Here is a 27,669-nt window from a genome sequence, read left to right as displayed (position 1 = left end):
GGGGAGGCAGCTCTGAATCTCCCTTTCCCTGTTCGCTCAGTGATCTCGGAGTTGGGTGGTTTGCGCGGACTCGCAATATAAGGACTGGCTGTGAGTTTGCTCGGCAGATGCTGGCACCCAGCGGCTGTGGTACTGACCGCCGCTCACTCTCCACATTGCTCAGGGTAAGCTGCTGGGAATGAGAGGGAGGAGGGGGCTTACTGAAAGGGAGAAGGGTTATTGTGAGAAGCTCGGAGGAGAGAAAGGCGATATAACAATGATGTACACACGAAGCAAGTGATCTGAGGGGGAAAACAACCATATTTCACACAGTGAGTGAGGGCAGCATTGGCACTAGATAATAGGGTCGGACCGGATAATAGGGTCGGACCGGATAATAGGGTCGGACTGGATAATAGGGCCGGACCGGATTATAGGGCCGGGTCGGATAATAGGGCCGGGTCGGATAATAGGGCCGGGCTGGATCATAGGGCCGGTTTAGTTATTGGAACCGGATTAGATAATAAAACCAGACTGGGTCGATAGTAGGATGGCCTCTACACTTGAATGATTCTGTGATAATAATAACAATAAGGATCTTCGGGAACACAGCTCCTGTCCCGCCTGAAAGGTGCTCCGTTTATGCAATGGGCTCTGTCCATTTTGAATACAGCCAGGATGCTGTTCCTAAGGGGAGTGAGCATCAGTCCGTCTGGGGAGGTTCAGGGGATAAACATTGGCCTGGACTGGAACACGGGGAGCTCTGATTTGGACACACACACACGTTTAGACCGGGCGGGGAGACTGTTGCTCCTCTGAAGCGGCCACAGTCGCTTCCCGAATGAAGAGAGCTGGGGTTGGTGCTTGGGATCAGCTCGCTGTATCGAGTTGAGTTGATTTGTACAGAGAAGGAGGTGGTCACGCTGTTCCCGAGGTGAGTGGAGTTCACTCCGGACCTGGTTTCAGTTTTCACAAGCAGCCCAAGTGAGACCTTCTTTGGGATAAGATGTGCAAAGCAACGTGTGAGGGAACTCCCTCAGTCCTTCAACGCATCACACCTGCCAGCTGTAAGAGTGGGATGCTCTCTATATTTGTTTGCTGTTCTCTTCTCCTTCCACATTGATGTGAGGGGCTCATTCCTTCACGCACACGTCTCTAATTACTGAGCTGATATGGAAAGGCAGGCACGGAACAGCAAGACGATCCGAGTGGACTTTTCAGATCAGTTTTCTTGTTCCTCGTTCTCTTCGTGGAAGCCAATTTCCTTGCGAGAAGTTTGAATCTACGAAATATCACCAGTAAGTGCTGGAAACTCGCCTGAACAGAGTATACTGCAAATATACTGTAACCTTGGAAGGGGAGAGAGGGCCGGTTATGGCAAAGAATTTTCCCAAGAACTATTGAGAGGAAAGCTTGCTGAGGACAAAGCCGTGTAAAGGAGAAATAACTGAAAACCATTCAATGATTTACCATCGATGAAACTTTAATGAATCAGTTTTAACAATTTACTTGCTTTAAGGTAGCCTGTGTACATGCAATGCATGCAGCTGTTTGAGAGTAGCTCCATATGTACATTGTAGAGTTTTGGTTATTAGTCCTTCAGTGATGTATTTAGACAATGTGAAAGCCAACATCAGAGCTTGCAAGCTGGATCACAATACAGAGCGACTCCTTGGGTAGGCCCAATTGGAGGATGATGTCTGTAAGCGAACAACTGACATTTCACGAGAACAAAATTTCAGGACAAACTAGTGCAACACAACATCAAGCCAATGGCTTCATCCACCCACTCAACACTGACTTCATACGGAGTATTTCTAATTGGTTCTGCTAATTGTAACTTGCTCTAATGTTTTGCTCGCAGAGCGCTTTTGAGAATAGCTCTGGGACACCCGCACCAATCAACCCCACTGCCCCGTGGCCCAACATTTCAACTCTCCCTCCCACTCTACCGAGGACATGCAGATCCTGGGGCCCCCTCCGCCGTCACTCCCTCATTACCCGACACCTGGAGGAAGAATGCCTCATCTTCCGCCTTGGAACCTCAAGGTATCAATGTGGACTTCACCAGTTTCCTCATTTCCCCTCCCCCCACCTTACCTCAGTTCCAATCTTCCAGCTCAGCATTGTCCTCATGACCTGTTCTACCTGCCAATCTCCCCTCCCACCTATCCGCTCCACCCTCCTCTCTGACCTATCACCTTCATCTCCAACCCCATTCACCTATTGTACTCTTGGCTACCTTCTCCCCAGCCCTACCCCCCTCCCATTTATCTCTCCACCGCGGAGGCTCCTTGCCTTCATTCCTGATGAAAGGCTTTTGCCCAAAATGTCAATTTTTGCATGTTGCTTGACCTGCTGTGCTTTTCCAGCACCACTCCATTGTAGATATAGGACACAGTGTCAGCCCTGACTATAAACCAGGTTGCTTTTTAAAAAAAAAATCCATTTTGCTGAACACCATTTTGACAAAGTGTCAGAAGAATCCATTGGGTTACAATGTTCTAAGAAATCTATAATGATTGTCCAAAGTTTAAAAATCACACAACCCTAGGTTATAGTCCAACAGGTTTAATTGGAAGTACTAGCTTTCGGAACACCACTCCTTTCCACCTGATGAAGAAGCAGCGCTCTGAAAGCTAGTGCTTCCAATTTGTACACTCCAGTCCGACACTGGCATCTCCAAATAATAATGATTGTCGGCATTGTAAGGAAGGTAGATTTAAGAAATGACAGAAATAGAGAAGCATTTTGCACAAGAATAGTCAGGGATTACTCCTTGATGTGGATTGTTAAGGTAAAATCCTTTCTGATGGTGAAGTATGCTTTTTTTAAAAAAAGTGTACTCTCAAAATAGAGTTCCTAAAGGTTGCTCTGGTGGTGGTTTAACCTGAGGGTCACCACACCTCAGGTGAGGACTGAGATGAGAAAGAGAATCATTCTTAGTAATTTCAGCCAAAGTGAGAATTGAATCCATGCTGTTGGCATCACTCTATATTGCAATCCAGCCAACTGAGTGAACTGGCAACCCCTATCGAGAATTTACAGACAAATTGTTGCCGCCATAAAATTAAATGAACAGCCTCTGTTTTTGTGAGTCAGTCAATTTGTGAGTATATTTGGTTCAGGAATCTCTTTTGTGTTTCAGATTCCTCTCAAGCTGCTACTATGTGGGGGCCGTTCCTGTCGCTGTTGATCACTTCCATTTGTTTAACCAAAAGAGTTCAGGCTGTCCAATGGGGTAGATGTGAACATGTGGAAGTGCAAAAGAATTTTAGTCTCGATCAGGTTTGTCCTGTTAATTTTTTAGTTGCCTGGCAATTCCATTTTGTGTAAGGAAATAAATTATGCAGATGCCAAAGGATCAATAAAACATCTTTTGCCAAAGGGATTGGTCAGTTCAATGGATTTTCACACCATCTGCTCAACTTTATCAATAGGGATCCAAAGCAAAATCAGTTTATGTTCTTACATCTGAACTCATATGGTTTCTCATTTAGCACAAACAGGGCTTATAATACATTAACATTAGTACTCCGAAACAAATGTCTTTGAGTGTGGAAGTCACCACTGAACCCATCAATAGTCAAAGCAGAAAATGCTGGGGAAATACTCAGCAGGTTAGGCAGCATCTGTGAAGAGAAACAGAGTTAACCTCTTGGTTATTGATGATCCTTCTGAAATTTCTGATGAAGGGTTAACACTGATCCAAAAATTTACCTATTTGTCTCAACAAATACTTTCTGATAATCACATTAAATCTATATCTGTGGTGATTTAGTTTCAGAAATTGTTGCCACTAATATATTATTTCAGTGTAATGTCCTTTAAGGTAACTTGCCCAAATACAGGAAATATATTCATTTGTTCAAATCATTTTTATGGATAATTCTGCTGAACAATCATGTTATATTAATTGTAACTATTCACATGAATCTATCATGTAAAATACACCAGCATTTTAATGGGAATAGGGTAATCATTGAATATAGCAGTTCTAATATTGGGCTAGTTACAGACCATAAGAGTAGGGGAAATTTATCTTTGTTTTACTTTGGTAAATATTGAACAACTTGGATTATAATTTAAGGAATTAATTTAGAAACATCTTCCCAAATATTTGGAAATTAGTATTAATGTTAAGTGCTGTCCTGTGGGTTCCAGCAGCACACATTGTTTGTTGCTGAATCTATATTAAATGTTGGTTTGGCCACAGTTAGAATTTCATGTGCAGTCCTGGAATCCACATAATAGGAGGGATGTGATTGCACTGGAGAGAGTACAAAGAAGATTTACCTGAATGTTGTCAGGGCTGGAGAGTTTTGGTTATGAGGAGAGATTGGATAGACTAGGCTTGTTTTCCTTGGCGCAGAGGAGACTGAGGGGGGACATTATAGAGATGTATAAAATTATGAGGATCACATGAGGGTAGGGTAGACAGGAAAGAATTTTACCCTTGGCAGAAGACTCAATGACTGGGAGTCACAGATTTAAGGTAACAGGCAGGAGGTTCAGAAGAGATGTGAGGAAAATCTTTTCACTCCGAAGCTAGTGGGAATCTGGAATTCACTGCCTGCAAGGATGGTAGAGACAGAAACCCTCATAAAATTTCCAAGGGTTTACATGTGCACTTGCAATGCCAAGGCAGACAAGACGATAGGCTGTGTTGGAAAATGTGATTTGTAAAATTCTCTTGTGGGATGTGGGTGGAGGCTCGAAGGGCTGAATGGCCTATTCCTGCTTGTATTTCCTACGTTTCCATGCAGGACCTGTTCCGAGGATGGTGGAACTGTTCAATGAAGAGAGTTTGGGAAACAGGGCCTGTTTTTGGAAGAGTTTCAGAAAATGAGGGATGATCTTATTAAAACGTACAGAATGCTTAAAAGGATAGTGTTAGTCTGGGATATGTGAGCAAGAAGTGTCTCCAAATCTGTGTATAGGTGTTAGGTGTGGGAATCTAGAACCTAAGGAAAAACGTTTCAAATTAAGGGGGACCAAACTGTTAAGAATTATCTTTATCTCGAGGATTGTGAATCATTGGAATTCTCTAACCAAGAAAGCTGACAAAGCTCAGTCTTTGACAATGTTTAAGGTAAAGACTGATAGATTGCTAAATATTTAAATGGTCTTAGGGATGGTAGGAGAAAACATTTATTGAAGTGTTTGAACAACAGTTTTTGTCTTGATTGAGGAGCATGTTCCAATTTAGAAGATAATGTTTGAAATATACTTATTTTAAAAATAAATGAATGAACCTCATTAGAATAGTCAGGTATTTGTTTTTGACTGGCAGAGACACAAGTGGTTAGCACTGCTGCCTCACAGTGCCAGAGACCTAGGTTCAATTCCTGATTCAGGGGACTAACTGTGTGGAGTTTGCATATTCTCCCGTGTCTGCGTGGGTTTCCTTCGGGTGCTCCGGTTTCCTCCCACAGTCCAAAGATGTACATGTCAGGTGAATTGGCCATGCTAAATTGCCTGTAGTTGTTAGGTGTAGGGGAATGGTTCTGGGTGGGTTGCTGTTTGGAGGGTTGGTGTGGACTTGTTGGGCCGAAGGGCCTGTTTCACACTCTAAGTAATCTAATCTAAATCTCTTTTTATCATTCTCTGCTGACCACTGAAACTTGCTGCTAATGCACAGGCAGCTACCAATTTGCACCACTTCCAAGAATGCCTTCATATTCATTCAGAAGAGACATAGAGATCTACAGCATGGTAAAGGGCCCTTCAGCCCATTGAGTCTCTGCCAGTTAAAAACAAATACCTAACTATTCTAATGAGGTGATTGTGACAGCCCTTGACACCAAGGCCGCATTGGATTGAGGATCCCTAGCAAGGAGCCTGAGCAAAACTGGAGTTGTGGAGTCACAGAGATGTACAGCTTTGAAACAGACCCTTCAAACCAGTCTGTCCATACCAACCAGATATCCTAAGTTAGTCTATCAGTATTTGGTCCATATCCCTCTAAACCCTTCCTGTTCATATATCTATCCAGATGCCTTTTAAATGTTGTAATTGTACTAGCCGCAACCACTTCCTCTGGCAGCACATTCTATACATGCACCACCTCTGTGTGAAAATGTGCCCGTTAGGTCCCCTTTAAGTTTATCCCCTCTCACTTTAAACTATGTCCTTTTTTTTGGACTTGCTCACCCTGGGGAAAAGACCTTGTCTATTTACCCTATTCATGCCACTCATGATTTTATAGATCTCTATAAGGTCACCCCTCAGCCTTCGACAATCCAGGGAAAACAGCCCCAGTCTATTCAGCCTCTCCCTATAGCTCAAATCCTCCAACCCGAGCAACATCCTTGTAAATCTTTTCTGAACCCTTTCAAGTTTCACAACATCCTTCCTAAAGCAGGGTGATCAGAATTGCAGACAATATTCCAATAATGGGAATCGGGGGAAAATCTCCACTGGTTGGAGCCATACCTGACACATGGGAAGATGGTTGGACATCATTCATCTTAGCTCTAGGACATCTCCACAGGAATTCCTTAGGGTAGTATTCAAGGCTCAACCATCTTCAGCTGCTTCATCAATAACCTTCACAATTTCTGTTATTCTTTGTTTCAGATCTTCATCAATACAGTTCATTGTTTTATTGTGATAAAACTGAGTTCACTAATATTCATTATTTGATGTGCTAAACTATCCTTTCACTTGACATCTCTCATTGCAATGGGTCCAGCAAGATTAACCAGAAAAATGTTCAAGGGTTTGTGTAGAACAGTGGTAGTGTCCGGATGCCTGGACAGTAAGGACTGGATGCAAATCTGACCTTCTTTGGAGGTGTGTAATAACATCTCTGAATTGTTTAATTAGAAAATAAGTTAATAAAGAAAGGTATTGAGCACCCAAATAAGTACTTGCTGTTCTGCGTCCCACTTTGAGTTTTTTTAGAGTATGGCCGGTCCACCCATTGGAAGATGGGCTGGTCTGGGCAGGCCTGGGCTAGATCCAGGTCCTCCTCTCTCCCAATAAAAGTACTGTTGTGATACTGGAGATCTGAAATAAAAAAAAAACAACATTCTGGAGAAACTCAGCAGGTCTGGCAGCGGACAGAGAAACAGAGTTAACTTTTTAAAAAATCAAATATGACTCATATTCAGAAATGTCTCCTCTCACATTGTTTTATGTGCTGCTGTCTGTCTCTGGGTCCTCCTCTCTGTTCTTCCAGGGGTCCTTGTTCTCTCCCAGCCTTTTATCATGTCAACCAAATAATATCCACTACCTTCCCCTACAGGGCAACTGTTTCATTTATCTTTGGTTTTTGTAACTCTGTACATAAAAATGTTGCATGATTTTAAAGCATGATGGCCGCCTATTAATCCAACAACAGTTTTAAAAAAAATAAAGACAGCTGTTATGTTAGTAAATGTTCCTGTATTCTAGACCTTCCATTTCTGTGCTGTTCCTTATTTGAGTAGTTCATGTAAAGGTGCCTCTGTCTCCCCCAGACAATCTGACAAAGGATTGTCCCACAGAAAAAATAAACTGCCTACTCTCATTCGGATGTTATGCTATGCATTTAAGTGTTTCCACTTTAATTTGCGTTGTTCAGCAATTGAAATCCCATAAATATGGAAGCCAGTGATCCATAAGTGATGCTCATTTTCTCCTTGATACCTTCATTTTCATGAAAGATTCCAGCCTTTTGACCCAAACCACACATTGTTCTCTACTATTGAAGAGACAGAGGTACAGCATCGATCAAGTCGACATTGGCGAGGTCTAGCGATGGTTCAGAGTGGTGAGAGCTGTGGTGGAAGCGAAATGATGCTGATGAGAACAGCCTTTCATTGTAGAGGCGCTGCCAAGGGCCTCTGACCTGGTCATCAGGCCCCCTACTCCATGGCGGAGCATTTAACAAGAAGCACTGTAAACTCAAACACTTTTTCTTTATTTATTCATTTTTCTGCCTTTATGTTTTTGTGTAATTTTCTGTTTTAAGACAGCGCCAGAGAATGGCTACACTCTACAACACTTTCCATTTTATTTTGTACCGACATACAAGTGACAATAAAGAAATGAAATCAAGATCTACTTGCACTTTTCTGCTAATGAAGCTTTGCAATTATCTCCCGGGAGGAATTACAAGGAACACGAAGTGCATATTTATTTTCTGGTAAATCTGAGGAATTGAGATTTGGTCACTGGTGCATGGAGAATCATGTTTACAGAATCATGATATACACCACCACAACAGTGTTTAACTTCATGATGATCTTGTGAAGATGTGTTGCAAGTATCGATTTAATTCCCATCTACAGCATTTGGTCCTCAATGAATTATGCACATAATTAATAAGCGAATATACTTGTTTTTATTTTCCAGTATATTGGAACATGGTATGAAATCGAGCGACTTTATAATGTCACTGAAGACCACAGATGTATTTCTGAAACAATATCCTCGGCGTACAATGGGCTAAAAACCATATATGAGCTTATCACTTTGATTACGTAAGTTCTATTGTAAATGCTGTGTGTGTGTGTGTGTTCAGATTTGTGTGTGTTCTATTTGTGCACATGCGAGACACTAAAATAATTGTCATGACCTCCTTATTAAAATTTAGTGACCATAATACTCCAAGTAAAGGGAGAGTGAAAACTATTTTGGTACAGCAGAATAGGGCGTTACTGTTGCTTTCCAAATGGCAGTGTGATCACCATGAGTTCCTTCATTGATTAGAACCATGAAAATTTGGAATGGTGCCTAGTGTGGCAATGGCTTAGGAGAGCATAAAATTGAACAAATTTGAAAGGATTGGATTATAGAAAGATGGGAACAAAGTACATCGTTTGTTTTTTCCTATTTGTGCACTTAATTGCAGACTTAAAAGTCTTCTTCCAGATCACGAAGGAGAAAGATTAAGAAGATGTAGCAATATCTGTGACAACAAACTGGGTCTCCACAGCACTACAGCAGCTGCTGTTTCTGCTGTACCAGCCTGATCTTCCTGTCTCAGGTGTGGATAAATTGGCATTTTCTTAATTGGCCTGCACTTGACTGCAGCCACCATGAAACAGGTTTTAGTGAAGCATCATTGGATACTGATCCCAGTAAATGATAATCCCATCAAGTAATCCCTGATACCTATTTGACCGACTGTGCTAATTACTTTCATCCAATGTAGAAATCAACACCACAACATTGGCCCAATGGCCAACCAATTGATTAAACATTTTTCCTGTCTCCAATGACGAGAAGCAGTTATGTAAGTAAGCTCTTACACAGGAAGTAAAATAACTTTAATTATATCAAATTATAATAAGGGAGAAAGTTGCCTGACCAGACCAATATGTGACGGTGTTTATCCACCACACATATAGCCATCTTAATCCTTTTGGGAAAGCAAATCTTAGCAGGACTTATACACTTAATGGTAAGGTCATAGGGAGTGTTGATGAACAAAGAGGCCTTGTAGTGCAGGTTCATAGAACATAGAACATAGAACAGTACAGCACAGAGCAGGCCTTTCGGCCCACGATGTTGTGCCGAACATTTGTCCTAGCTCAATTGTTCATAGCTCCTTGAAAGTGGAGTTGCAGGTAGATAGGATAGTGAAGAAGGCATTTGGTATGCTTTCCTTTATTGGTCAGAGTATTGAGTACAGGAGTTGGGAGGTCATGTTACAGCTGTACAGGACATTGGTTAGGCCACTGTTGGAATATTGCATGCAATTCTGGTCTCCTTCCTATCAAAAGATGGTGTGAAACTTGAAAGGGTTCAGAAAAGATTTACAAGGATGTTGCCAGGGTTGGAGGATCTGAGCTACAGGGATAGGCTGAACAGGCTGGGGCTGTTTTCCCTGGATTGTCGGCGGCTGAGGGATGACCTTATAGAAGGTTACAAAATTATGAGGGGCATGGATAGGATAATAGACAAAGTCTTTTCCCTGGGGTGGGGGAGTCCAGAACTAGAGGGCATAGGTTTAGGGTGAGAGGGGAAAGATATGAAAGAGACCTAAGGGGCAACGTGTATGGAATGAGCTGTCAGAGGATGTGGTGGAGGCTGGTACAATTGCAACATTTAAGAGGCATTTGGATGGATATATGAATAGGAAGGATTTGCAGGGATATGGGCCAGGTATTGACAGTGGGACTAGATTGGGTTGGGATATCTGGTCGGCATGGTTGGGCTGGACCGAAGGGTCTGTTTCCATGCTATACATCTCTATGACTCTATCTATTTAAACTATTGGTCAAAGGTGATATGTTTGTAGATACTTTGTGCAATTCCAACCCTTAAGTCAGCCTGATCGACAGGCAGAACATCTTTCTATAAAGGGTGTGAAAGATGTCATAGGGGTTTTGATTGTGGAGATGGTAGTGTTCTGTTGGATCCAGTAGTAGTCCGGGAGTATCAGCGAGGGCCCACTGGTGGATGAAGGCCCAGGGGAGCAAATGATGTTTGAGGGCCTCTGGAAGTGATATGGAAAACAGATAGATCAAGGACATTCCTGTTGGTGTGCGAGCAATATTGCCAAGGCACCTGCCATATGAACTGAGCAAGCTGTGGTTCTTTTAAGTTAGAGTCATAGAGTCATAGAGATGTACAGCGTGGAAACAGACCCTTCGGTCCAACCTGTCCATGCCAACCAGATATCCTAACCTAATCCAGTCCCATTTGCCAGCATTTGGCCCATATCCCTATAAACCCTCCCTATTCATATACCAATCCAGATGCTTTTTAAATGCTGCAATTATACAAGCCTCCACCACTTCCTCTGGCAGCTCCTTCCATATATGCACCACCTTCTGTGTGCAAAAGTTGTCCCTTAGGTCTCTTTTATATCTTTCCCCTGTCATCTTAAACCTATGCCTTCTAGTTCTGGATTCCCCTCCCTCAGGGAAAAGATCTTGTCTATTTATCCTATCCATGCCCCTCATGATTTTATAAACCTCTGTATGGTCCTCCCTCTACCTCCAACACTCCAGAGAAAACAGCCCTAGCCTATTTAACCTCACCCCATAGCTCAAATCCTCCCACCCTGGTAACATCCTTGTAAATCTTGTCTGAACCCTTTCAAGTTTCATAACATTCCTCCAGCTGGAGAACTCTGTACAGGAGACCAGAATTGGCCATGATATTCCAAAAGTGGCCCAACCAATGTCCTGTATAGTTGCAACATTACCTCCCAACTCCTATACTCAATACTCTGACCAATAAAGGAAAAAATACCAACACCTTCTTCACTATCCTATCTACCTGTGACTCTACTTTCAAGGAACTATGAACATGCACTTCAAGGACTCTTTCTTCAGCAACACTCCCTAAGACCTTACCATTAAGTGAATAAGTCCTGCTATGATTTGGCTTTCCAAAATGCACCATCTCGCACTTATCTAAATTAAACTCCATCTACCAATCCTCAGCCCATTGGCCCATCTGATCAAGATCCTGTTATACTGTGAGGTAACCTTCTTCGCTGTCCACTACACCTCCAATTTTGGTGTCATCTTCAAACTTACTAACTATCCCTTCTGTGTTCACATCCAAATTATTTATCTAAATGACAAAAAATAGTGGACCCAGCACCGACCCTTGTGGCACTCCACTGGTCATAGGCCTCCAGTCTGAAAAGCAACTGTCCACCACCACCCTCAGTCTTCTACTTTCAGTCCTTACCTTTCCAAATACATCTAAAGCCTGTCCCTCAGGATTCCCTCCGACAACTTGCCCGCCACCAATGTTAGACTTACCAGTCTTTAGTTCCCTGGCTTTTCCTTATCATCTTTCTTAAATAGTGGTACCATGTTAGCCAACCTTCAGTCTTCTGGCACCTCACCTGTGACTATCAATGATACAAATATCTCAGCAAGGCCCAGCAATTAGTTCCCTAGCTTCCCACAGAGTTCTAGAGTACACCTGAACAGGTGCTCAGGACCTATCCACTGTTATGTGTTTCAAGACATTCAGCACTTCTTCCTCTGTAATATGGACATTTTTCAAGATGTCACCATCTATTTCACCACATTCTGTATCTTCCATGTCCTTCTCCACAATAAGCACTTATCCTTGGAAACCCTGCTGCTTGTGGTTAAAAAGAACATGAGTGTAAATGAAGGCTGCAGTCTCATTAAAAGACTTAAGTGATTGGGATGTTACATTTGGAAATCAAGACAGCTACCAACCAATGAATGCATCAAATACGGTGTGATGTTGCAAACCTGATATTAAATGCACATGAAATTAGGCATGGGCTGAAGGAAAATAATTTTGAATAAATGAGCTTGCTGCAAGCAAATTGACTGGAATGTTACACCAACCACACCATAAGGTGTTTGGCAGCAGACATTGGGCGAGTGTTGACCAATTGTGTTTCCACTAGCATTAGTGAAAAGGTTAGAAAGACGAGGGCTAATTACTTTTAGGATACCCTAAATTCATCAGGGTACCACCCTGAAATGAAAATGTCATGTTTCATATTTGTTTTCTATTCTAACCTCTGAAATGACTCCATTTTGTTTTTGAGAATTCAGCCCATGGATTCCACACCTTAGATACATATGTAGGATGTAGCAACAAGGGTAGGCCATTTGCCCCTTTGGTCCTGCTTCACTGTTCAATATGATCATGTCTGATCTGATTGTAGTCTCAGCTCCACTCTGCTGTTTGGATGCTGTAATCATTGTCTCCCTGGTTTATGAAAAATTTTGTTATAGAATCAAAACTTGACTCTTCCTGATAAGGATAAATGCCATTGGAGACTCCTTCTTTACCTGTCACAACCCCAGCAGAGTTCACTCTTGTCCAGCTTGCATCTTCACACTGCCATGTGAAAGATCTCACTATACAGTAGAAAACAATGTAAGCGACCTGGGCTCCTTGAAAGGAGGAAAAGAGGTTTGTATTGGCCAGCTCTGCTCCTGTGTCAGGCCCAGACCTTGCGGAAGAAGACCTCAGTCTCTATTGAGACCTATAGTTGAATTATATGTTCTGATCTTCAGGGGACTCCTCACTTTTCTACCACTTGTGGTTTTGTTGTGATGTCTTCACTGCAGCACTTCTCATTTCCTCAGACGGTGTGATTTCCTTCATGTAAAATGAACCCAGGCAAATAAGCTGGATTTACACCTGGAAATTCATAGAAGTTATAAGTGGAAATCGGGCCATCAGTTTAACCCAGTCACCTTGACGTTCACCCTTCTTGTGAGCAAATGGTTCCTACGATTTTTATCCACTCACTTCTCATCTCTCTTCAACATTTTTTTCATCTGTCAAATATAATCTTGAGTATTCACTTAACCTTACACCTGGACTTAATTCCACTGCCACACAATAAAATGTGTTAAAGTTACAGTTTTTTTAAAAAAAAACATTTCATGGTTTATCTTGGAATCTTCCTCATTGCTTTTGACCACCAACACTGGAAGTGGTCTGCTTCCATCTACTCTGTTCCAAACTTTCCTAATTTTAATGGTGTCTTGCATATTTTCCAGTGCCCCAGTGTATCATATCTTACTGTCTTATGTTCTCCTTTATTATTTTCACAATAATATTTGCAGCCATCTCTGCCATTAACCTTCAATTTACATTGTTTTCTGATCTCTGTTCATCTATGTCATTTGAAAGCTACAAGCAGGTTCCTTTTTTTAAATGGAGTGTATTTAAGCTCTGGAGAAAGTGAGAGCTGCAGATGCTGACATCAGAGTGGAAAAGTGTGCTGCTGGAAAAGCTGAATTTATTGTCATGTGTACTGAAGCACAGTGAAAAGCTCTGCCTGTATTGCTCGCAAGACAAAGCTTTTCACTGTGCCCCAGTACACATGACTAGAAATTCAATTCAATTCAATAGCACAGCCGATCAGACAGCATCCATTCTCGGAACGTTGACTCTCCTGCTTCTTGAAAGCTGCCTGATCAGATGTGCTTTTACATAGAACATAGAAAATTATAGCGCAGTACAGGCCCTTTGGCCCTCCTTGTTGCACCAACCTGTGAAATTAATCTGATGCCCATCTAACCTACATTGTTCCATTATTATCCATATGTATGTCCAATGCCCATTTAAATGCCCTTAATGTCGGCAAGTCTACTACTGTTGCAGGCAGGCCGTTCCACGCCCCTACTAATCTCTGAGTAAAGAAACTACCCCTGATATCTATCCTAAATCTATTACCCTTCAATTTAGAGCTATGTCCCCTCATGTTAGCCTTCACCATCTGAGGAAAAAGGCTGTCACTGTCCATCCTATCTAACCCTCTGATTATCTTATGCGTCTTGATTAAGTCACCTCTCAACCTTCTTCTCTGCAATGAAAACAGCCTCAAATCCCTCAGCCTTTCCTTGTAAGACCTTCCCTCCATACCAGGCAACATCCGAGCAAATCTCCTCTGAACCCTTTCCAAAGCTTTCACATTCTTCCTACAATGCAGTGACCAGAACTATTCGCAATACTCCAGATGCTGGTTTGCCAGTGTTTTGCACAGCTGAAGCATGACCTTTTGGCTCTGAAACTTAATCCCCCTAGCAATAAACGCCAGCACACCATATGCCTTAACAATCCTATCAACCTGGGTGGCAACGTTCAGGGATTTATGCACCTGCACACGGAGATCTCTCTGTTCATCTACACTGCCAAGAATTTACCAGTAGCCCAGTACTCTGCATTCCTGTTACTTCCTTCTGAAGGGAACTACCTCACACTTTTCTGCATTAAACTCTATTTGCCACCTCTCAACCCAGCTCTGCATCTTATCTGTCTCTCTGTAACCCACAAAATCCTTTGGCACTATCCACAACTCTGCCTACCTTAATGTCATCTGCAAATTTACTAACCAATCCTTTTATGCCCACATCCAGATAAGAATGACAGACAGCAGTGGCTCCAAAACAGATCCTTGCAGCGCACCACTGGAACTGAGCTCCAGGATGAACATTTCCCGTCAACCACCACCCTCTGTCTTCTTTCAGCTGGCCAATTTCTGATCCAAATGGCTAAATCACCTTCAATCCAGAAACTCTATTTTGTGCAATAGCCTACCATGTGGAATCTTATCAAATGCCTTACTGAAGTCCATGTACGCCACATGAACTGCTTTACCTTCACCCACCTGTTTTGTCACTTTTTCGAAGAACTCAGTAAGGTTAGTTAGGCATGACCTACCCTCACAAAACAGTGTTGACTATCCCAAATCAAATTATTCCTTTCCAGATGATTAGAAATCCTTTATCTTATAATCTTTTCCAACACCTTACCCACAACCAAAGCTCATTGGCCATTAATTATCAGGGTTGTCCCGACTCCTTTTCTTAAACCAGGGAAAAACATTTTCTATCCTCCAGTGTCTGGCACTACTCCTGTTGACAATAATCACATAAAGATCGAAGCCAAAGGCTCTGCAATCTCCTCTTTGGCTTCCCAGAGAATCCAAGGATAAATCCCATCTGACCCAGAAGTCTTACCTATTTTCAAATTTTCTAAAATCACTTAAAAACTTTCTCGTTGCCAGCCGCAATCCCATCTAATCTTGTAGCCTGTATTTCCATATTCTCACTAACATTGCCCTTTTCCAACATGAATACTGATAAAAAGTATTCATTAAGCACTTCCCCTATGTCCTCAGATTCCACACACAACTTCCCACTACTGTCTTTGATTAGCCCTAATCTTACTCTTTTATTCCTGATATACCTATAGAAGGCCTCAGGGTTTCCTTGATCCTATCTACCAACAACTTCTCATGTCCCCTCCTGGCTCTTTTTTGCCTTCTCTTTAGATCTTTTCTGGCTAACATTAAACTCAAGCCCCCTAACTCAGCCTTCACATCTCATCCTCATGTAAGCCTTCTTCTTTCTCTTGACAAGAGCTTCAACTTCTCTAGTAAACTGTGGCTCCCTCTCTCGACAACTACCTCCTTACCTGTTAGGTAAACACTTACTAGGGACCCGTAGTAGCTGTCTCTTGAATAAGCTCCACATTTCAAGTGTGTCCTTTCCCCTGCAGTTTCCTTCCCCCTCCTATGCATCCTAAATCTTGCCTAATCACATCACATTTGCCTTTCCCCCATTACACCTCTTTCCCTGTGGGATATACCTATTCCTGCCTATTGCTATTGTAAACATAACTGAATTGTGGTCACTTTCGGCAAAGTGCTCACTTACCTTCAAATCTAATACCTGGCCAGGTATTCCCCAGTATCAAATCCAATATGGCATCACCCATTGTTGGCCTGACTACATACTGTGTCAGAAAACCCTCCTGCACACATTGAACAAAAACGGATCCATCTAAACTACTTGAACTATAGTATTCCCAGTCAATGTTGGGGAAGTTAAAGTCCCCCATAACAACTACCATGTTATTCTCACTCCTATTGAGAATCATCTTTTCTCTCCTTTCCTCTACGTCCCTGAACAATTCGGAGGCCTATAGAAAACTCCCAACAGTGTGACCTCTCCTTTCCTGTTTCGAACCTCAGTCCAAACTACCTCAGTGATGAGACCTCAAACATTCTCATCTGCTTAATACTACCCTTGATTAACAATGTCAAAGCCACCCCTCTTTTGCCATCTTCTCTGTTCTGACAGAAACATCTAAATCCTGGAACCTGCAACAACCATTCCTGTCCTGCTCTATCCATGTCTCTGAAATGGCCACAACATCAAAATCCCAGGTACAATTCCATGCTGCAAGTTCACCCACCTTATTCCAGATACTCCTGGCATTGAATTACACACATTTCAAACCACCATCCTGATTGCTGGTGTCCTCTCTGCAAACCTATCCCTGACCTCACGACCCTCAACCTCCTGTACACTGGAACTACAATTCAGGTTCCATCTCCCTGCTGCAGTAATTTAAACACCCCCAAACAGCATTAGCAAATACCACCCCCAGGATTTTGGTACCGCTGTGATTCACGTGAAGACCATCCTGTTTGTAGAGGTCTCACCTTCCACAGAAAGAGCTCTAATTATCCAAAAATCAAAAACCCTTCCTCCTGCACCATCCCTGCAGCCACGTGTTCAGCTCCGCTCTCTCCCTGTTCCTCGCTTCACTAGCACATGGCACGGACAACAAACCAGAGATAGCAACTCTTTGTTCTAGCTCTAAGCTTCCATCCTAGCTCCCTGAATTTCTGCCTTAGATCCTCACCTTTCTTCCTACCTATGTCATTATTGCCTATGTGGACCACAACTTGGGGCTGCTTCCCCTCCCCCTCAAGGATCCCGAAAACATGATCAGAGACATCGTGAACCCTGGTACCTGGGAGGCAACACACCAATCGTGAGTCTCTCTTGTTCCCACAAAACCTCCTATCTGTCCCTCTAACTCAGACATCAATGACTAAAGCTCTGCTCCTCTTCCCCCTTCTCCTCTGAGCAACAGGGACAGATACTGCGCCAGAGACCTGTGCCCCATTGCTTACCCCTGGTAAGTCATCCCCTCCCCCAACAGTATCCAAAACGGTATACTTGTTGTTGAGGGGAACCACCACAGGAGACCCCCTGCACTGCCTGCCAGTTCCCTTTCCATCTCCTGACTGTAACCCATTTACTTTCTTCGCGTGGCTATGGAGTAACTACCTCCCTGTAACTCCTCTCAATAACCCCCCTCTGCCTCCCGAATGATCCAGTACCACACATTTTGACTCTGTGTTTAAGCTATGTCTTCTGTAAGAATGTATAAATGTATTATTGCTCAGTGGTCCTGTGCACAAATCTCTGTTTTCCACAAACTTGTCGAATTGAATTTGTGCTCTGGTGTTTGTATCTGTCTGTCCTTGGATCTTTATTTAGCTGTGGTCTCTGCTCACATTTCAATTGCTCTATTTCACTCATACATCTGATTTCTTTCATATTTTATTGTTGGATTTAGCAATGTGTTCCCCCAAATGATAAATATCCTCAGTTTTGATCAATAAATAAATATTTAAAGAGTCACAGAAAAGAATTATGTTCATACTTAGCTCACAAATCTGGCAGCAAATTTCCTCCTCATAACATGGAGAGACTGCTTAGTCTCCAACCACATTAAAACAGTATCCCCTCATTGATAACATCAAGCCTTTCTGGTGTATGTTGTGGTTGATGTGAAGGGGTATATTGGAGATCCATCTCACTGGAAATCAGCTGTGAACAAGTGAAGCAAAAGTGAGGACTGCAGATGCTGGAGATCAGAGTCTAGATTAGAGTGGTGTTGGAAAAGCACAGCAGGTCAGGCAGCATATGAGGAGCAGGAAAATCGATGTTTTGGGCAAAAGCCCTTCCTCAGGAATTTCTGATGAAGGGCTTGTGAACAAGTGAATCAGTCCTATCACTACCACCTCGTCACTTCAGATGAATTCATGACAGAAGTATATGATTTGTCTTTATATATACACAAAGCTTTTCTCCTTTTTACAGGAAGGGTAATGAGGTGACTGCACACAGCGCAGAATTAATTCCACCTGACAAGACAGCCAAAGATCAAGCAAAACTAATCTACAGACTTGGTAAGTTTTTTTTAAGTTATTTATCTTTCATGTGGTTTGGGTAGTATTTAATAATAACCTCTAGAAAATGTGGTAATGAACAACCTTCTTGAACTAGTCATGGAGTGTAGATAGATCCACTGTGCTGTTAGAAAGGGAGTTCCAGGATTTTGATATAGTGGCAGTGAAGGAATTGTGATATTGTTCCAAGTTGGGATGGTGTGTGGCTTGAAGCTGAACTTGCAGATAACAGTGTTCACAAGTATCCACAGCCCTTGTCCTTCTATTTGGCAGAAGTTGTGGGTTTGGAGGGCTTTTAGTTAATTAGAGGGGGAAGGTTTCAGAAGGGAATGCATGTTGGTTTACCAAGCAAAAGGAAATGACAGAACTGCAAGCAATAAATTTTTATAGTGGTACTCAAAATGGAATAGGAAAGGGCAGAGCATACAAACAAATAAGATCAAAGGAAGAACATTGGTGTAAAAGCAAAATTAATAGCTCTTTACATAAATGTATACTGTATTCATAAAAATAAACGAATTAACAGTACAGTAGGGATTGATTAGCATGACTTTATAGCATTTTTAAATTCATGTTTAATCTGAAATAAGTGCAAACGCAAGAAATCACCTTGCATTGGATAATGTAACATCCATATGGGTGGTGGTAGAAAATAACAAGGGAAGAAGATATTGGTGGGAATAGTTTATAGGCCCCCCTAATAGTGACTGTTAGGACACAGAACAGCACTGGAACAGGCCCTTCAGCCCACCATGTCTATGTTGACCATTCTAAAGTAAAGTAATCTCATCTGCCGGTGTATGGGCCATATCCCTCCATTCCCTTCCTGTTCATGTGTCTGCCCAAATGTTTTAGATGTTGCTATCATAAATATAAGAAAACCAATAAATTAGAATATGAGGGCATATAAAAAAAGACAGTACATTGATCCTGGGTGAATTTAATCTTCATGTATATTGGGATTATCTAATTGGCAAAGGCAGCCACAAGGAATAATAAATAAACTGTTTCTGGAATGGTTTCCCAGAAAATTATGTTGTGGATCCAACAAGGAATCATGGATCTCAGTAAAAGATCCCCTGGGAACAGTAACCACAACATGGTAGAATTTAGCATACAGTTTGAGAGTGAGAAACCTGAGTCAGAATCAACTGTGCTAAATGTAAATAAAGATAATTACAAAGAGATGAGGGCACAGTTGGCTGGAGTGGACTGGCAAAAGAGTTCAGCCATTTGGGAACAATGGCAGACATTTGAAAAAGCATTCAGATTCACAGTAAAGGTAGCTCCCAGTTAGGAAGAAGGATTCCAGTGAAGATTTAAACTAACTATGCCAACTAAGGAAGTTAAGAATAGCACCAAATTGGAAGTAAAAACTTCCAATGTTGCAAAGATTAGTGACGAACCAAAAGATTTAGAAAGTCTTAAAAGCCAAAGAAAATAATCAAAAGCAAAAAGAGGGAGAACATAAATTATGAAGGCAAACTAGCAACTAATATAAAAATGGACAGTAAAGGATTATTTTTATGTATAAAAAAGGAGGAAGAGGACAATGTGAGCACAGGTTATTCAGAGAACAAAGCTGAGAAATAACAAGGCAACCCAGAGAATGGTAGAAATATTTTTTGTCAGTCTTCACAATGAAAGACACTAATAGCATTCCAAAGAAAAAAACTAAATCATCAAGTAAACAAATGTCAAACTGGCATGAAATAAACACAAACCATTCATGAGAGAAAAAAATACAAGGAAAAACAATGCGGATTAAATTAAAAAGGAGGATATTTAAAGAACAAGCAATTGATGTAACACATTTAAATTTCCACATTGGTATTTGTTAAGATACAGCACCCAGGTCAATTTTATAAATAAGACCCTTGAGAGTAGAATACTATCATAGATAGAGGATTAACTAACTAATAGAAGTCAAGAGTGTTGGAATAAAGGGGACATTTTTAGCATGACAACTGTAATGAGTGGAGTGCTGCAGGATCAGTGCCACAATTTTTAATCAATATTGTATTAATGACCTGGATGATAGAAGTAAATATTCTATTGCAAAATTTACAGATATCACATGAATAAGTGTACTTATAAGGAGCGATGATGAGACAAGGGGTGTACGCTAGTCAAGTCAGTGGACAGAATCTTGACAGATGGATTATAAACGATGAAAGTATGACATTGTGCACTTTTTCAGGAAGATGAGAAAAGCTGAATATTATTTTATTGGGAAAAGGCAACAGAGAGTTATAACAAAGAAGGATTTCAGAATCCTTATGCATGTATCACAAAGCTAAAATCTGATTTCACAGTAAAAAGGAAAGGCAAATGGAGTATTGGTTTTATTTCAAAGGGAATGGAGCATAAAAATAGGGATATCTTGCTAAAACTATAAAAAGCAAGAGTCACCTGAGTCATGAGCTAATTGGCACAAAGTTAAGAAGATGTAGAAAGTAAAGATTGGTGTGGGAAAAGTAGGTTCAAATTCATAAGACATTGGCACCAGGGTTGGGGAAGGAGTGAGCTGTTCCAAAGTGATGGGCTCGACCTGAATCGTTCTGGGACCAGAATCGAGGTGAAGCATAAAATTAGGTCTGTAAACGAAATAGTTGGAGGGAGTGGTTGTCGTTCAGTTGCTTTATAATCCAGACTTACTAATCAAGTTTAAATTCTACTGGCTGCAATGGTGGGATTTGAACTTTTCTTCAAAGAGTGCATCTTCACCACTAACATTGCCATAATCCCACTGTTGAATCCTTTGCAGACTATTGCTGCTTTCCACTTTCAATATGCAGGATCATTGACAGGAGAAAAAAAATATTTTGCTTTTACAGAAGATTTTACTCTCTAGAGGTTATGGTTTTCTTTTAAAAAAAGATTTTGCATTTAAAAAGCATTGATGAGATAGCATGTAGAAGGCTGGTTAACAAAATTGAGGCTCATGAAATTAAGGGTCACTATCAAGTTGGATAAAAAAATCTGGCTCAGGGATTTAAGCAGCAAGTTGTGATGACTGGGTATATTTCAGGCAGGAAGATCAGGTAGTGGTGTTTCTCATCAGCCAGTGTTAGTACCACCACTCTGTTGTTGTGAAGGAATGCCTTGGATCATGGAATGGAGGGAAATTTCAAATTTTGCTAATGTTCCAAAATATGAAGGAGTGTCAAAAAGTGAAAATGATACAAATTGCTTTAAATGAAATACAGAGAGGCTAATAGAATGGGTGAAGAAGTTGCACGTGGAATTTAGTGCAGAGAAGTGTGAGGTGATGTATTTTGGCAGGAGTCGTAGGAAGAGGCAAGAGACTTAACACCAGTGTTCTAAAGAGTTTACAGGAGCAGGGGTGCTGCAGGTTCAAGTCTATTGATCTTTGAAAATGTCAGAACATATTCAAGGAATGGATAACAAAAATTACAGTTTAGAATGGATATGAATATGAAGGGGATTTACCCTCAATAGTCCCATATACAGGGGAATTTAGTTACAAGGTTAAGTTGGAAAATGTGGTGTTGTTCTCATTGAACAATGGAAACGGTGGGAAGATGTGTTAGAAGCACACAAGGGTATGACAGACCAAAATAAGGTAGTCAATGACAAACTGTTTCTAGGTGACATAAGATCTGATCAAGAGATTCAAGGAAATAGAAGAAAGAACCTTTGTATGCAGTGAGTTATACAGACCTGGGGTTCACTATCTGTGAAAGTGGTGGAAATGGAAACAATCAATGATTTCAGAAAGGAAATTGGATTGGCTGAAGGATGTGAACTTTTAGAGTTACACAAATGGAATCGTGACTCAGGATTGCCTGAATTGCTTCGGAACAATCAACATGGATTGAAGGTTCAGTAGCCTCCTCCTGTGTTATTAGTCATTTTATCACTCAACAATCTTTTCTTCCTATGATCCTCCTTGGGGACACTTTGTTAAAGGTAATGGATAAATACAACTTGTTGTTGGTTGATTATCATTGAAATTAAAATCTTTCACAATAAAGTGCAAATTTCTATTTTATTCTACTTTTTAAAAAAAAAAAACCAATGCAACGTTTGTAGCTTGTGATTAATTTTTATTATCTTCACTCCACAGAACAAATAATGCAAGAGCCTTTAGGTACGTTTTAAAAAGCATAATTCCTCAATTAATAAGTATGTTATACAATAACAAACAAAATCTGATCCTATTTTAAATGTAATACAAGGTTCAGTGTTTTGACTACTGATTATGTTTTTCTAGTAACTCCTGTTGATTGTTTCTCACATTAAAAACTTAGTTAATTTCTGAGTTTGGCATTTGTTGGGGATAAAGCTGGTAAATAATTTCCGCTCAAATTTTCAAACATTATAAATTGATGTTGGGCCTTTACTGAGAAAGCAAGCTTCCTGAATAAACTCTGGTGCTAGCCAATAACTAACATGAGATATTTTCCACATCATTTCCAGTGGTGGAACGTTACTCATGTCACAACAGCCATTAAGGATGAATACAAGTATCGAGTGCAGAATCACTGACATCATGAGATGGAAGCAGTGTATAAAACCAAAGACTTCTGGGAGATTTATATTTTTAAATACTTTAATATGTGGGTAAAAAAAGTAATTAGACTTTTGAAATATCATTTAGGAATACATCATTTAGAAAAAGACATTTCACCAAAACGTCTTATGTACTCATCAGGATGTTCACAAGAATATAGTTATGAAGGAGAACAACATTGAATGCTAGGTGGGAAGAGAGTGTTGATTTTAATGACAATGTATATTTGTCAACTAGTTAGCACTGTCTTCTCAAAAAGAATACAGGGGAACCTAGATTATCTGAAGGACATGGGTGGGAAGTATTTCATTCAATTAATCGAATGCCAGATAACAGTTAGCCAAGCATCGGAACCTTGCCACCTTGTTTGGATAATCTGAAATTCAGTTAATCGAATGCTAGAAATTGAGGTCATTCCTATTCACATTAGGGTTCTGGTGAATGTCCAGTAAGTGTAAGACAGAAAGCTTTGACAAAATCTGTCCTTTTACAGCAAAACTGATTAGATTAGATTACTTACAGTGTAGAAACAGGCCCTTCGGCCCAGCAAGTCCACACCGCCCCGCCGAAGCATAACCCACCCATACCCCTACATCTACATCTACCCCTTACCTAACACTACGGGCAATTTAGCATGGCCAATTCACCTGACCGGCACATCTTTGGACTGTGGGAGGAAACCGGAGCACCCGGAGGAAACCCACGCAGACACGGGGAGAACGTGCAAACTCCACACAGTCAGTCGCCTGAGGCGGGAATTGAACCCAGGTCTCTGGCGCTGAGAGGCAGCAGTGCTAACCACTGTGCCACCGTGCCGCCCATTCTTTAATCTTAAAATGGAAAACCTCCAAGGGATGTAAACTCCAGTAGTGACCGATTTGCCTCAGATTTGTGACATTGGATAGAGATTTTATTTTACATTATGACGTTGTTGTAGGTCTGTGCTCACTAAACAGAATAGAATGAATAAAATACAATAAAATCCCCACAGTGTGGAAATAGGGCATTTGGCCAAAAGCGACCACACCAACCATCCGAAGAACATCCCGCCCAGACCATCCCCTACCCTATCCCAGTAACCCTGCTTTTCCCATGGCTAATCCACCTCACCTACACATCACTGAACATTGTGGGCAATTTAGCATGGCCAATTCATCTAACATGCACCTCTTTTCACTGTGGGAGGGAACCAGTGCATCCAGCAGAAACCCTCACAGGCAGAGGGAGAACATGATAACTCCACACAAACGGTCACCTGAAGGTGGAATCAAACATGGTCCCTGGTGACTTGAAGCAGCAGTGCTAACCATTCAGGCCTTGTGTCAGCAGTGGGTATTGCAAACAGTAAGTGTGAACTGTGATAGGGTTTTAACGATGTGGCTCTGAGTCTTTGTTTAGAATGCTTTGGCAGCACAACTTCCCACAGGAGGGTAGAATGACCATTGTCTGTGTTAGGTGGCATGTTCTTGCTAGTTGAGCAGGCTTCATTTACATAGAACAATACAGTGCAGAACAGACCCTTCGGCCCTCGATATTGTGCCAACCTGTGAACTATTCTCAGCTACACTATCCCAAAATCATCCATGTGCTTATCTAAGGATTGTTTAAATCTCCCTAATGAGGCAGAGTGGACTACATTAGCAGGTAGGGCATTCCACACCCTTACCACTGGTTTTGAACATAATTTCAGTATCAACAGGCAAATTAAGGTGGTCTTTCAAACGTTATTCATCTCAGCAAGCTAGCTATTTGTGTTTACAGTAATAAGAATTACAAAGATGTTGCCAGGGTTGGAGGACTTGAGCATCAGGGAGAGGCTGAATAATCTGGGTATGTTTTCCCTGGAGCATTGGAGGTTGAGGGGTGACTTTATAGACTTTTATAAAATCATGAGGGGCATGGATAGGTTAAATAGACAAGGTCTTTTCCCTGGGGTGGGGAGTCCAGAACTAGAGTGCGTAGGTTTAGGATGAGAGGGGAAAATTTCAAAGGGATCTAAGGGGCAAACTTTTCATGCAGAGGGTGGTGCGTATATGGAATGAGCTGCCAGAGGAAGTAGTGGAGGCTGGTACAACTACAACACTTAAAAGGCGTCTAGATTGATATATGACTAGGATGGGTTTAGGGGCCACGTGCTGGCAAGTGGGAATAGATTAATTTAGGACATCTGGTCAGCATGGATGAGATGTGCTGACGGGTCTGTTTCTGTGCTGTATATCTCTATGACCCTGTGACACTAATTAAGTTCAGAAAACTGCCAAACTGATCCTGTCTGACAAAATTAAATTTTTTGAAAAGGTGACTAAATATATGGATGTGGGTCATGTAGTTGATGTGGTCTCCACTGACTTTATTAAGGCCTTTGTCAGAGTGTCACATGGAAGGCTGGTCCAATTGGGCAGCATGGTGGCACAGTGGTTAGCACTGCTGCCACACAGCGCCAGAAACCTGGGTTCAATTCCCGCCTCAGGTGACTGTCTGTGTGGAGTTTGCACATTCTCCCTGTGTTTGTGTGGGTTCCCTCTGGGTGCTCCAGTTTCCTCCCACAGTCCAAAAATGTGCAGGTTAGGTGAATTGGCAATGCAAAATTGCCCGTAGTGTTAGTTGAACGGGTAAATGAAGGGGAATGGGTCGGTGTGGATTTGTTGAGCCAAAGGGCCTGTTTCCACACTAAGTAATCTAATCTTTTAAAAATAGGTAAGAGCCCATGAGATCTGAGGCAATTTTGCAAAGTGGATCCAAAATTGGCTTGCAGGTAGAAGGTAAAGGGGTGATGGGGAAGGGTTTTATTTTTGTGACTGGAAGCTTTTGACAAGTGGTAATACCACAGAGATTATTACAGGGACCTTTGCTGCTCGTTATTTACACTACTGACTTGGATGTACATAGATAAGTTTGAATGACAGAAGTTGGTGGTGTTGTTGATTGTGAGGAGGATGGTCTCAGGCTCCAGTCTGATTATTGATCACCTGGTAATCAGCAGAGCAATGGACAGATGAAGTTTAGTTCTGATAAGTGTGAGATGATGCATTTTGAGAGATGCAATAAGGGAAGGATTACACAATGAGTGATGGGTCTCTAGGGAATAATGGATAACAAAGCAACATTGGTGCACAAGCCACTGATCCTGAAGGTGCCAATAAAGGTGACAGAGTGATAAAGGCAGCATATGGGATGATTGCCTTCATTAGCTTGGGTTTATAATATAGGAGTAAGGAATACTTGTTATAATTTTATAAAACATTGGGTAAGCCACAGATTCTGATCATCTTACACTATTGGAAGAATGGGATTGCACTGGACAGGGTGTAGAGGAGGTTCACCTGGATGTTGCCTGAGAAGGAAAATCTCAGTTATGAGGAGAGCTTATATAGGCAGGGTTTTATCCTTGGAGCAGAGGAGGCATAGACAGAGTAGATCATGAAAATCTTTTCTTCATTGCAGATGTGTCTAAGATCAGAGAACCAAAATTTAAAATGAGGTGTAAGTGATTAAGAAATTACCTGAAGAGTGCCAAAGATACAGTTCACCATAGGTTCTGTTAAACCAAAGGTGTCAATGCTCGCTTACCGGGGCAATGGGATGGTGCTAAGATGTGGTCCTGCACTCTGACAGTAGCAAGATAAGCCACAATCAACCAATGGAGATATTTATCACGTGATTGTTGGAAATGCTATGTTTAGTCTGTCTGAATTTCTTTTCCAAATATTGCACTCAATTTGACTAACTAATGAGCCAGCCAAAAAACCTAACTGCTTGTTTTATCATGGATTAATATTCTGTACTCTTATTTCAGATGATAAAGCTTTTGATTACTGGGTGTTAGACACCGACTATACAAGTTACTCTCTGGTATTCTCCTGTGTATCATTCCTTGGCATAACACACACCCATTATGCCTGGATTCTTTCAAGAGAACGACAGCTGTCAGCAAATACCACACAGTACCTGCATGACGTCCTGGAAAAATACAAGATTAAAACTGATGATCTTGTGAAAATCAATCAAGAAGATTGCATATAAGAGCTAATCAGAATACATATAAAAGATTGTAACCTGCATCAAAATGCACTTAATTTTAGTTTACTCCATTTTAATTTAAACTGGAGTTAGCATAGCTGAAATTATATGATATCTGCTACAGTTGCTGTGTTCGACTATGAATTGAGTTATCGTCATCAAATGTGCAAGTGTTTGATGAAATACTTCCAATTGTCAATATTTATCCCCTCTGAAATTTAAATCATTGGTGAAATCTTAATTGGTCCAACACTAGAGAACTATGAATGCAAATTAAAATTGGGATCACACATCATGCCACCAACATTTGATCTAAGCAGAGAGATTGACGAGTTAATGTGAATGAACTGAAAGGTCACCTGTTGGTGCCCGGTTTTGTACTCATCAGCCAGAGTTTTCTGATTGTGACATTTCAATCCATATTTTCTGCTCCCAATCATTTTATTAGATGAAAAATCATGGACTGGCAATAAATAAGCAGAAAATATGATTTTGAGCTTAATGACTAATGTTTGACCTCAGAATTATATTTTTGCTATTCTTATGTTATTCAATTAAATACTATGCAATACTTAGAACTTTGATTAGTTTGGGGGTTGGTACAGTTACTTGGCTTTGTGCACTACAAGAGTATCAGACATCTATTACACTAAGTGCTTTACGGGCAATAAAAATGAGTAATTAA

At 41.2% G+C, this 27,669-nt stretch overlaps 1 protein-coding gene across 4 annotated transcripts; it reads left to right on the top strand.

The window, feature by feature from the left end:
• LOC140478815 (apolipoprotein D-like) lies at nucleotides 1–27,669 on the top strand. Of its 4 annotated transcripts, none has more exons than XM_072572219.1 (6): nucleotides 14–164; nucleotides 3,128–3,267; nucleotides 8,320–8,447; nucleotides 18,339–18,427; nucleotides 22,518–22,541; nucleotides 26,761–27,669. In XM_072572219.1, exons 2-6 carry the CDS (start codon nucleotides 3,148–3,150, stop codon nucleotides 26,985–26,987), a joined length of 588 nt encoding a protein of 195 aa, XP_072428320.1. In that variant the 5' UTR covers nucleotides 14–164; nucleotides 3,128–3,147; the 3' UTR covers nucleotides 26,988–27,669. The 4 variants fall into 4 exon arrangements, with proteins under 4 accessions (XP_072428323.1, XP_072428320.1, XP_072428322.1 ...); XM_072572221.1 differs by lacking the exon at nucleotides 14–164 and adding an exon at nucleotides 919–1,277; XM_072572220.1 differs by lacking the exon at nucleotides 14–164 and adding an exon at nucleotides 1,892–2,028.

This window comes from Chiloscyllium punctatum, chromosome 6, assembly GCF_047496795.1.
Source record: "Chiloscyllium punctatum isolate Juve2018m chromosome 6, sChiPun1.3, whole genome shotgun sequence".
In the NCBI taxonomy this organism is placed as follows: Eukaryota; Metazoa; Chordata; class Chondrichthyes; order Orectolobiformes; family Hemiscylliidae; genus Chiloscyllium; species Chiloscyllium punctatum.
The sequence above is the reverse complement of the archived record's forward strand: the minus strand, read 5'-3'. Positions and strand labels throughout refer to the sequence as shown.